At 39.8% G+C, this 12,567-nt stretch overlaps 1 protein-coding gene across 1 annotated transcript in view; it reads right to left on the bottom strand.

Annotated features, from left to right (window-relative positions):
• FREM1 (FRAS1 related extracellular matrix 1) overlaps positions 1 to 12,567 on the bottom strand; it is a 78,628-nt gene that overhangs the window by 42,112 nt on the left and 23,949 nt on the right. The window contains exons 8-15 of the mRNA XM_083718136.1: positions 11,874 to 12,005; positions 9,921 to 10,265; positions 8,527 to 8,669; positions 7,560 to 7,756; positions 5,793 to 5,883; positions 4,765 to 4,932; positions 3,636 to 3,844; positions 594 to 687 (exon numbers count right to left, since the gene is read on the bottom strand). Coding sequence (XP_083574262.1) covers positions 594 to 687; positions 3,636 to 3,844; positions 4,765 to 4,932; positions 5,793 to 5,883; positions 7,560 to 7,756; positions 8,527 to 8,669; positions 9,921 to 10,265; positions 11,874 to 12,005 — 1,379 coding nt within the window. The remainder of the gene's footprint in view (positions 1 to 593; positions 688 to 3,635; positions 3,845 to 4,764; positions 4,933 to 5,792; positions 5,884 to 7,559; positions 7,757 to 8,526; positions 8,670 to 9,920; positions 10,266 to 11,873; positions 12,006 to 12,567) is intronic.

The following is a 12,567-nucleotide window of genomic DNA, read 5'->3' as shown; positions in this document are numbered from 1 at the left end:
CCTATGGGGCGAATGCAGGCTTTCGCTGAAGCCTGGAGAGTGAGGGGGTGGTGCCCCCAACCCCCCCCACAAAAAACAACAACAACAACAAAACAACAACAACAACACACTCAATGGACCTAAGTTGATCACGCCCATTCATCTCCATGTAGCTACTCAAAGTATGAGCAACATTGACTAAAACATCCCAATGTATCCAACCTGATTTTTGACTTTTAATAAACTAGGGAGTTTTAGCAAACAACTGTAGGGCCAAATATATACAAAACACAGCACAGTGTTTATTTGCAAGTGGTTTCAAGTCCTTTAAGGATGAAACCATCATACGTAAAAATAAAGCATCTCTCTTTTGCTGATGCATTGCATTTTTCAGCATTTAATGCTGAGTGGATTCATTCCTGACAGTACAGGAAAAACTGAAAGGTGCAGGTATCTCTTACAATAATACCCATCAAACACATATAACATAAGGCTCATAAGTGCAGAAGAATCCCTATCTTGTCCAAGACCTCCCAGTTTCTAAAATAACCACAAAGCCCCCTGAAAATTGTCATCTTCCAGAGAACTAATATTCTGATGAATCTCACACTGACCTGAACTTGCAGAATGAACTCAAAGGAATTGATACCATCTGTAGCTGCAAGCAGGATGCGGTCCAGCAGAACCTCAGAACCGTCGTGAAGGTACCTGCCGGGGTAAAATTCTGAACTCATCTCAAATGTTTGCATTGTTACCACTGCTGCCATCAGCACCACACACCTACTGCAATGTGCAATATATAGGAATTCACAGTCCTTGTCCAGAGATCTAACAATCTACGTTAGTAGTTAAAGGCAGAGGTGAAAGGCAAAGAAAGGGGATGGGGCATCAAAACTTAGGAAGGAACTTTATACCTTTATCTTTACCTTTAGCAATAAAGTTAGCAATAAATGTTGGAAATGTAAAGAAAAAGAAGGAACATTTTATCACATGTGGTGGGAATGCAAAAAGGTGAAAGGCTTCTGGGAGATGATATATAATGAGATGAAAAAAAATGTTGAAATATACATTTATAAAGAAACCAGAAGCATTCTTATTGGGCATTGTAGGAAGTGATATAAATAGAAAGGAATGTAAGGTGTTTTTATATGCAACAATGGCAGCAAGAATGTTATTGGCCCAAAAATGGAAGCAAGAAGAATTACCGACAAAAGATGAATGGAGAAGGAAATTAATAGACTATGCAGAACTGGATAGACTAACAGGAAGGATTCGAAATTGGCGGGACCAGAAATTCACAAAAGACTGGAGTAAATTTACAGACTATCTGAAAAGTATTTGTGATGACCAGACTACGTTTGTAGGTTTGCAAGATGTTTTGTGAGGAGTATTATTGGAATTATTGCAAAAATGGATGAGGGGGAGGATGGTTAGTTATGACAATTAAAGGCAATATGAATTTAAGAAATGTATAAGAAATGTTTAAAACAGTGGATCATCAGAGGTGCTGATGGAAGTCCAAAAAAGACTGTGTAAGTGATGAAGTTTTGTGGTTTGTACTATAATCTATATGTTAAAATTAATAAAAATTATTATATAAAAAAACAAAACTTAGGAAGGAACATAGGAAAATGCCTTATACTGAGACAGAACATTGGTTCACCTAGTTCAGCACTGTTTACACTGAGTGGCAGCAGTTCTTCAGGGTTTCGGGCACCCCTAGTCCCAACTGGAGAAGCCAAAGAGGGAACCTGAGACCTTCAGCATGCAAACCACTGAACTATGGCCTCCCTCGAGTTCAGGTGGACCTCCAAGCGCCTGAAGCCACTGCCTGTAGGAGAAGCTGGTATACCAAGCACTTGTTTTGTCTGCCAACCCTTGCCAGGCCAGAACCTGAGGCAAGCTTGCCTTTTGCCCAGTGGCTGAAAAACATTGCTGCGCCTTTCAGCCAGGAGTCTTTTGATTCGCAATAAAACCTAATGCCGATTGACTGGAATAGATGGGATTGGCATTTGTATGCTTGAGAATCCAATTTCTTACTACTTTATTGTTCTGCAAAATAAATTAGGGTATTTATTATTTCTTTATTTCAATTTCTATACTGCTTTATATTTTTAATAAAAAATATTAAATCAATATATGAATAAAACAATAGCCGGGTGATGTTCCTCCAGCCTCATGAGGAGCCTCTTCAGTAGGGCTGGTGAGTCTGGCCAGGTGGAAAGGGCCTTGTGGGGAGCGACCTTCAGACTCACAGCCAGGTGATGTATTTATTTGCATATTTATAACCTGCCCTTTCATTTTAAAAAATAATAAAAATCAAGGCAATATACAACGTACAAAAATAAAATCAGTAAAAAGCATCCACAAAACCATAAATAATATTATTTCCAGTACTCTCTTCAGGGTATCAGACAGGGGCCTTTCTCTGTCATACCTGAAGAAGCCAGAGGTTGAAGTTATGGTCCTCCTTTCTCTTCCTCCTTCACTGGAGTAGTTAGTAGTAGTACTGATACCACCACAGGGATTAATTTAATGCTACACTGGGCATGCTTCACTTACTTACTTACAAGGCTTACTTACTGCCCGTTGTGTAACAACAGCAGCAACTATAAAGCTTCCCTCCCTCATTAAATTAGCTGGCTGAAAAAAGAATCCAGGAATGGGTATGAAATAATTTTTGAGTTTGATTTTGGTACCGCTCACAGATTTAACAGCTGAGCGTTCTCAGAGAATGTCACCCCACTAAGCCAGTATTTTTTGCGAGTGGTGGCAGACCTTAGGTTTGTAATAATGAAGTACAGTGGTACCTCGGGTTATAGACACTTCAGGTTACAGACTCTGCTAACCCAAAAATAGTACCTCCGGTTAAGAACTTTGCTTCAGGATGAGAACAGAAATCGTGCTCCAGAAGCACGGCGGCAGCGGGAGGCCCCATTAGCTAAAGTGGTGCTTCAGGTTACAGTTTCAGGTTAAGAACGGACCTCCAGAATGAATTAAGTTCTTAACCAGAGGTACTATTGTACTTCTTCATGTAGCGCATAGCTAAACTCACTCTTATCAGAGGCAGTGATGCCCACCAACTTGGATCACTTCGAAAAAAGGATTAGACCTATTCATGAAGGAAGAGGCTACTGGCCACAAGGTCTGAGTTCCACTTGCACTGTCAGAAGCAGCATGCTTCTGAACATCAGTTGCTGGGAATAAGTTGATGGGCAAGATCTTTTTATGTAATCAAAACAAAACAAAATAGGTCCCACAAGCCTGAAGTCTGCCCTCTCCTGCTTTGCAGTGGAGCGGAAAAGGCCCTGTCTCAAAAAACAAACACAAACAACCAAAACAAGTAGAGATCAGAGATGATGTTCTGTACCAGCCTTCACTGGCATTCTAGCTTTGTATCTGCAGGGAAGTGAGTGTGTGTGTGTGTGTGTGTGTGTGTGTGTGAGAGAGAGAGAGAGAGAGAGAGAGAGAGAGAGAGAGAGAGAGAGATATTCCAACCTTTGATCCTCAATCTACAGGTCAATTGCTGGAGTTCATCAAAACATACATCACAGTCATTTGTTTCTGCTCTCAGTACTGTTTTGATTCATGGGCTGAATTAGCAGAATCTACATCAAGAACAGAGCAGGATATATATATATTCAGCGCCTTCTAACCTGACTTTGGACAGGTGCAGGTCTTCACAGGTGAGCCAATCCCCCTGATTCATAGGAATCCCAGCCAGCTCAACAGCTCCGTGATGAGGTGGCCTTAGCAGATGGATGTGGATGTTCTCCTGTTTGGTGTCCACATCTGAAATCAAAATGTGGCCCTCTGTAATGGTACATGACCCCCCTTCTTCTACTTTCAAGTTGTTTGTGAACACCTGAAGAGAAGGAAAGAGAGAAAAGTTCCTCTCAGAAGATGCTTTTGTTGATCCTTTTACCTTGAGGTAATCTTTTTTTACCACACCATTTTGCACAGCTGAAAAAGGGGAGATGATCTACCTACAGTATTTGCAGGACGGCCACAGTGCAAGCTTTATACAATTGTCATTAAGTCAGGAATATGATTTTAGAAAAAGAAAGAAACTAGGGTAACCAACGACAGATACAAACACACATACATTGGTTGCACTTTGTGAAATTTGCCCATGTTTGGCTACATTTAAAGTTAGTGAGATCCCATAACATTAAATAAAAATTATACAGTAGTATGATGAAATTGTGAGCAGAATTTGAGCTATGAGCAATAGAAGTAATTCGAGTATATTATTGTGGTTATGGTTTGATAGATAGAAGATCGGGTGTGGCAGAAGGAGAGAAAGAACAACTTCATGGAAAAAGAGGTGGGAAGTTGGAAAAATAAGAGAAAAGACAAAACTGTGTTTTGACTGCATATGTTAAAAATGTTGAAACAATAAAATATAATTTTTTAAAAAAAGGAGGGATTAAGCACTCCCATTACAGCCCACCAGTATTTCCATGCAAATGATATAATCTGCCCTGTATTCACATTAATGAAAAGCCACAAGCTTGGGAAACACATGTTTGTCCAAATAATGTGTGGTTTCTATTCTGAGACAGTAGGATGGAAAGCAAAACTTATCTTTCTTAAATGTTTAGGGAAGACATGATCTAATGCTAAAAATATTATACTTTGATTTCATCATTCAAGAGCTGAAACAACAAAAAGAAAAAAAAATCACAAGCCCAAACAACAGCTTCTTCTTTTTTAGGTAAGTTCAACCCTGAACAACGTCGAATCTCTAATTTTTTCTTGTTCCTGTTAGCATTACAGTCATACCTCTGGAGCTTGGTTGTCTACTGGGACAATGGTAATGTTAAAACAGATCCCCTGCAAAGTGTTGCCATGTCGATTGCCGACTGAAAATGTGAACTGGATATACTGAGGATCAGGGCCGATATCTTGCAACGGCGGCATGTAAGCAACTTTCATGTGGTTTATGGCATGCTAGGAGCAAAAAAACAAACAAAATGTAAGGAATATATTCACCCCCCAATTCCCAAATCTAAACTTGCATTACTATCCACGGGATAGTATACCTTGTATTCAATATAGTAGGGGTGAGGAACCTACAACTTCCATCAGCCCCAGCCTCTTGGCCAAAAGATGATGGGAACTGTAGTTTAACAACATCTACAGGGCCACAGTGTGCCACTCCTGGTAAACATAAAGGGTATATAGTAATAAACTCCACTGGTTTTCTAATCATCATATACCTGCGGGTATATGGTGGTACAGTGGTACCTCGGGTTACATATGCTTCAGGTTACATACGCTTCAGGTTACATACGCTTCAGGTTACAGACTCCGCTAACCCAGAAATAATGCTTCAGGTTAAGAACTTTGCTTCAGGATGAGAACAGAAATTGTGCTCCAGCAGTGCAGCGGCAGCAGGAGGCCCCATTAGCTAAAGCAGTGCTTCAGGTTAAGAACAGTTTCAGGTTAAGAACGGACCTCCAGAGCGAATTAAGTACTTAACCCGAGGCACCACTGTATACAAATTTAATAAATAATAAAAATAATAATTACAGTAAGATCCTATATACAGTCGTACCTTGGAAGTCAAACGGAATCCAAAACATCGGAAGACCAAACTGCGGCTTCTGATTGGCTATAGGAAGCTCCTGCAGCCAATCAGAAGCTGCAGATGTTCGGGTTCCAAAAGAACGTTCATAAACTGGAACAATTACTTCTGGTTTTGTGGCGTTTGGAAGCCAAAACGTCCAAGTTCCAGGGGTTTTGACAACCAAGGTACAACTGTATGAAGTGAGGCTACTGGGTGACAGGTTTTAACCTTGATAACTAACCTGTGTGAATGATATCAGTGACGGAGTAGCAGGATCCTTAATCAGTTTAGGAATGCTGTCAACCATAAACAGTTTCCCAGCGTCCATGTGGCTGCGCAGAATGGTATTGTCATAATAGAGAACACATATGCAGAATCATATAACTTTTTAAATAGCAAAAGAAGATACAAATGTACATACCAAAACTAATTTCTCTCACCAGAAATAGTCACCATCTCCCCATTAGGGTTATATATTTTTACTCTGCCCCAACCCCCTCACACAATTATTTCATGTATCATAAAGGGATGGACTTTTGCTTAGAAAAACTGAAAAGGGGACTAATTCTTCTCAGTTGTGAAAAGGTCACCCTGAAATGCAAAGTTGGAATCATTGTATTACTACTCATAAATATTAGCACTTTAAAAACCCACAAAAAACTTTATGGAACTCTTTTGAACTTTTACAGCTGTCTGGAACTTCCTAAAACTGTTTTGAACTTTCTAGAAGAAGAATCCAAATATTGGTCTATATAGAAAGCTTTGTGGGCAAACAACTAAACTTAACTTTTAATATTTGTTTCAGTGGCAATATACAATGTCACACAAGAACCTCGGTTTATTCTAAGCAATAAGAAGTGATCCACAATGTTTGAAACATTGTACAAGCATTAGAAAATTTGCAAGCTCTATGTTTCCATAATATGCATGTTACATAATACCTTATAGAGTTGCATATATAAAAAATCGATTTATTGATTTCGGGGTGACCTTTTTTCAAAAGATTTGGAAATGGCACTTCATTCCTTTGTTTTTAGGCAAAAGTTCATCTAACTAAGCTACAGGAACATGAGGTTGCAAAAAAGTTATAACCCTACTCCCCATCTCTACTGTTTCAGATAATTTCACAATGGATTGGGAAATCAAAGCAAGCAAAATATGAAATGCAATTAGGATTAATTTCCTGTCATTTCATCCATCTATCAGTGCTATGTGAAGTCACACGGTCAAAACCTTGAATGGTGAACTGATTGTAGGGTTCATGCTTTGCAGTCTATATCCAGTTGTTTGGACTGTGCTTGCTGCTTCAAAAAAGATCTTAGCAGTCAAATAGGAGACATCAATTCTCAGAACCTAGGGCTGCCATACGTTTGGGATTTCCTGATTTCCTTGGATTCGTCTGTCGGAAATAGCATCTGGGTGAGTTTTCCAAAAATTGGTACAAATGTCCAGGAAAACCCGGGCTTATGGAAATCCATGTCAGAAGTGTTGATTTTTTGTAGTAAAAATATAGGGGGGGGGGGGAGGTTGCAGAAAGATCTCAACAACTTTGGCCCAAAAAACAGCTCAACAACTTTTGTGTCCAATTTTTCATTTTTTTTTAAAATGGCAACCCTACAGAACTGCACTTTCACATCTTCTCTCAAAGCAGATTTTTTTTTTTTTGGGGGGGGGGGTTGCTTTCTGTTGGCTCATTGTCTTCTGACCGCTGCTGTGCTTTACCATATTAGTTTGTGTGCATTAACCGTTTTACATCTGTTCATAAATTAAGGATGGAAAATGACAGTGGTAGCTAGCAAGACCTGAGACTGGCACCACGTGGGCAATGCAGAAGAATGGGCTTTGGTCAGACTACTTTGAAAACATTCTTAACTCCCCTATCCGAGGAACGCAAATACAAATGCTAATTACTAATCAGAGTTTTGCTAGGTCATCACCAGCTCTGCAATGCAACATTTTGAAAATGCACCCTTTTCTTATGAGAAGTAACCATTCACACAAGCCTTACTGATGTACAGAAGAGAAGAATGGGGGAGAAGTTATAGTATAGATGATCTCCCTTTCCTGCGCTTCTCTGTCGATATAACTGAGATGTTTCTTTGTTAGATGGGCGATCTCAGTTTCCTTGACAGTTAGATGGCGGCTCGTTCCTGAAATTTCTTTCGGAAGTTGATCATCTGAAGGAATTATGTGCACTCTGACTTCCTAGTGTAAGGATTTAGAAAACCATTATATAGTGGTGGTGGTGGTCAGGACACCCAGGTCATTGGAAATATTGCAGCGAAAAGGCCATGGTGTTTAGTGTTAGACAATAAGCATCTAGCATCTGCTGGAAGAAATGACAAGACTGGAAAAGATACTAAAATATTCCTCAAGTGTCCTGTGATTCGATAGATTTCTGTTAAAGTCACTATTTGAAAACTTTACAATGTATTTTTTCATGAGATCTTAAACTTGGGTTCTAGAACTGCCCATGACTGTTGTTTTTAAAGATGTGTACATACAAGTTCAATTTGTTGAAACCCAGACAGACAGAACAGACAGACAGATATTACAAATAAATTCCAGCATTTTCTGTTATCCAGATTGTGTCTAATTATTCACCATATTAAGGCAACTTCAGATTTTCTGTTTGCCTGCTATACAATCCCTTCTCTGAACATTGATTCATAGCCTTGAAATTTGTGAAGCACTTTAGTAATCCTTCCGGTTTAAGGAAAAGTAGACTATCGCACTTTACAGTACACTCCTATGTATGTTTACTTGGGAGTAAATTCCACAGTGAGCATGTTTAGGAGTGCAGTCCATGATTATAGATATATTTTATTGATTTGTTTCATTTGCAAAAACAAAGAAACTATTCTGCCAACATTAAGTGAAAAGCATAAAAAGTCAACAATAAAATGACATTCATAAAACACAGGTGTCATTGTGTTCTCCCTCGTGACCTTGCAATATATCCCCCAATGACATACCTGAGTTTCTGAAAGATTGGGAGGATCATTACAGTCACACAAAATGAATTCAATGGAATCTTCAAATATTTCTCCTCCTAAGTGATGGTAGTAAATGATCCCATTGAACAGATCTTTCTGAAGAAATTTAGTGACAGGATAACCTGGTGAATCACAGAAGAAAATATATTTTAGACCTAAAAGAATTAGGGCCTTGTATTTAATGCCATAATGGTGCTCCTATGAAGGCTTTGTGGTTTTTCTAAAATAAAAAACCCAAGTATTTTGCTGATACCTCCACTATGGAGGAGAATATGACCCTTTATAATAAAAAAAAGTGGTCAAACTCTCTGCCACAGGCCTCAGTTATTTTCCATTTAGCATGTCTGGCATTACCTTCTCCCTTAAAGCTGCCAGGGATCTTTGGACCATGAAAATATCCTTGGCTGCCCAAGCCCTTTTTAATAAAAAGCAAATAAAAGAAATTTCTCCTGAGAAATAAACATTTATGAGGAAATGTTTTACCAACCAAACTCAAAGCAACTCAGTAGCAGTCTATCAACTTTCTTGGGCATGACCGAGGTGTACACTTTGGTTTTCTTCATTGGTTGGGATTATTAGACAAAAGACTATAGTATCTAGCTTGCCTGGATGCTAGATAGAGGGAATTTGTGAGAAACTAGCCTATTGTAAAAAGGTAACAGTTACATTTGCTGCACTGTCTTCCACTGGCATGAATGCTGCCCACAATGGAATGAGTATCTTAAGCTTGAAAAGGCTCTCAACCCCTCGACTCAGGGCCATCTTTAGCATATGCGCCATTGGAGTACAAAGATCTGCCCAGCGTCTCCAAATTAACTTGTATTGAACTTTTATGGGGAGGAGGGAAGCCCAAAGTTTTTGACCATTTTTAGGGGGGGCAACTCAAAGTTGTTGAGCTTGTTAAGCTTTTTTGGGGGGGAAGATCGCTCACCTGCTACCGATCGAGAGGGGGGACTGGTTGGCGTCCCCCTGAATTTGGTACCCAGGTGCCCCACGTCCCTTGCACCCCTGGGTAAAGACAGCCCTGCCTGGACAAGAGTCTCATCTTAAACAAATTCATTATGCAGGGTACCCCCAAATTTATGGGCATTGCCATTAAATGGTGTGTGCGCACCACATCTTGTGATCGATTACGCAGGGTGGGGCTTGACTTGCATAATCAAACCAAAGCCAAAACTCACAGCCTGTTTACTAAGGCCTGGAAAACAGTTGAAATCTCAAGTGTTAAAGAGGGATATGGGAATATATCTGAAAGCAAGGCATAGACATCACACACACACACACACACACACACACACACACACACGGACGCACACACACAAATAAGCAGAAAGAAATATGTTCTCCCCCCTCCAGCTTGTCTAACATTTTACCAATTAGGTCCGGTCCAGGTTTCTTCATTATTTCTCCTGCCTGTGATGCTTTGGTTATATTGAAGAGTATGTAGTCATCGCTAGAGTCCATATCGGAGGCTTGAAGCATTGAGCCTTGGATCAGAATTGTCTGTCCTTCATGCACTTCTATTTCAACATTACTGATGAGAAATGGAGGGCTGTCATCTTTAGGTAGAATGTTGATTGGAAATTTGTGGCGACTGCTGTGTCGGTTATCAAAGATCCTGAAGACAATATAGTCCTTTGTGGAATCACTGTCATCATGATGGTAACGGACAAGACCATCCTTAAGGTCTGAGACCGTGAACATGAATCCTTTTCCTCCTGTCAGACAACAGCAGGAACATGATTCATAATGGGTTTATACTTTTTAAAAAGGTAATACTACTTTAGAAGGTGTGAAGCTTATGGACAGAAATGATTAAGTTTGTAAGAGGTAGAAATTGGAGGGCCAGGAGCAGGAAATCATAAAGGATTTCAGCCCTGCACAAATTCACTCACTGGGTCACCATTGGTGATCATCCTTCCTCATAAATTGCAGAAAACAATCTTGTTACATAGAAGAGATTCTTCCAGACTAGCCAGGCCGAAAAACAACCACCATTAAATGAATACGATTCCTTCACTACAAACGTCAGAACTGGCTTACTAGATCAATGCTGGTTCACTGAGTGACAGACACAACATCGTTTTTCTCTGGGATGTTAGTGAAGCAAACAAGAACAAGCAAGAAATAATGTGCAAGAGCACATTATTTGGAAGACTTAATGAGGTACCCACAGTTAAAATTGCAGAATAATAATTTTGCAACATGTGGCAATTAAAATGCACCAAACAATTTTCCACAATTTTTTATACAAATAACATGGGGTGCAATTTGACACTTTATCCCTTTTTTTGGTGTGCTTTTAAAAAATGTACATGAAAAATGTGCATTTAAATTAGATATTTGTTCCCTAAAATACATGGTTTGTTTTTGGTTGTTTTTTTTTTACACTTTTCAATGCATTCCCCCCACCTGAAATGGAGGGATGATCACCAATGGTGACTCAGTGAGTGAATTTTAAGTTTTTGTTTTATGTTGTTGTTTTAAAAAAACTGCATTGGAAAATTCATAAACACACATAATCATAATGACAGCTGCATTCTCATCTGCATATAAATTTGGGACCTGCACATTAGGTTTCTTTGCTTTGAAATGCAGACCAAACACATTTCTTCTCTATTCCTAGTATCAAGCAGAGGGTTGTGTCCAATGTTAGTCATACTCAGAGTGGACCCATTGAACTTGATTTGCATAATTAACTTAGGACTGTTAATTTTAGTGCGTCTATTCTGAGTAGTACTTACCGGTAGTTGGAACAACTCAGTCTTTCCCATCACTGGCTAGCTAATTCTTTAAAACTGAGATACCAGGGACTGTGCTTGGAACCTTCTGCATGCAAAAATATGTTCTCTACCACCAAGCTACAGTTCTCCCCATAACCTTTAGGGTCCAAAGGTTTAAGAAATACACAGATGTGTCTTTAGTAAGTTCATGTGGGGCCAGTACTAGACTTACAGCTGTGCAGAAGTCATACAAAGGCATTTGTCAGAAACCATGCCTCACCAGGGTGCTGTATAGTTCTCACAAGTGCTGTCTTGTCTAGGGTTGCGATACACCTGGAATTTCTTGGACATATCCAGAATACTGCAGTCGGCAGAAATCGGTGTCTGGGCAGAAATCGGTCAAATGTCCAGAAGAAGCTCAACAACCTTTCTGTCTGAATTTTCACTGTTTGAAAAATATGGCAACCCTAGTCTTGTCATGAGCCCAGTGGTGGCTTCCTCCTTAAGTCCTCATTGTCATGGCAGCTGAAAACGTGAATTGTCGCATGAACTGCACTGACCAATAGTAACATCTGTATACAGACATCAGGGAGGACACAATACCTCTTAGAGTGAGCTGTCCATGCTGTAGACCATCAACAGTGACTATGCGAACACCACTGATGTCGTCATTGTCTACAATCTGAAACTGTTCCCAAGTTATAGGGCGAGACTGTCCTTCCAGGAGATCAAGACCTAGAACAGAAACCCTGAACCTGTAATTTATTCAGAACAGTAAGAACACAAGTGCAACCCAGCACTAATGGTGAATTCCTTTCTATAACAGATGCCAACCACTTGCATGGGGCCTTTGAGTAAACCATATTCAAACAACCGTATGGTTTACTCAAAGGTCCCATGCAAGTAGTTGGCATCTGTTATAGAAAGGAATTAATTTCATCCGTATAGAGCTCTGGAGGTAACTCTTGGAAGCCTCATTTAGCACTGACCCCTTCAAGAAACTTCACTGGGGACAATGGCAGACCCTCCAATTGTCCCTATTTTCCAGGGAAAGTCCCAGATTTACAGAAGCCATCCTGGTTTCTGATTTGATCCCGAAATGTCCCACTTTTCCACAGGATGTCCCTATTCTCACCAGAGAAATGTTGGACGGTATGGAGTTATCTGAACCCTGAGCCATCTGAAGGCAGCCCTGTATAGGGAAGCTTTTTAATGTTTAATGTTTTATTATGTTTTTATGTATGTTGGAAGCTGCCTAGAGTGTCTGGAGCAACCCAGTCAGATGGATGAGATATTA

The sequence above is a fragment of the Podarcis gaigeae genome, assembly GCF_964106915.1.
Source record: "Podarcis gaigeae genome assembly, chromosome: 17".
Lineage (NCBI taxonomy): Eukaryota > Metazoa > Chordata > Lepidosauria > Squamata > Lacertidae > Podarcis > Podarcis gaigeae.
Note: the sequence above shows the minus strand (reverse complement) of the source record. Positions and strands in the feature narration are given on the sequence as shown.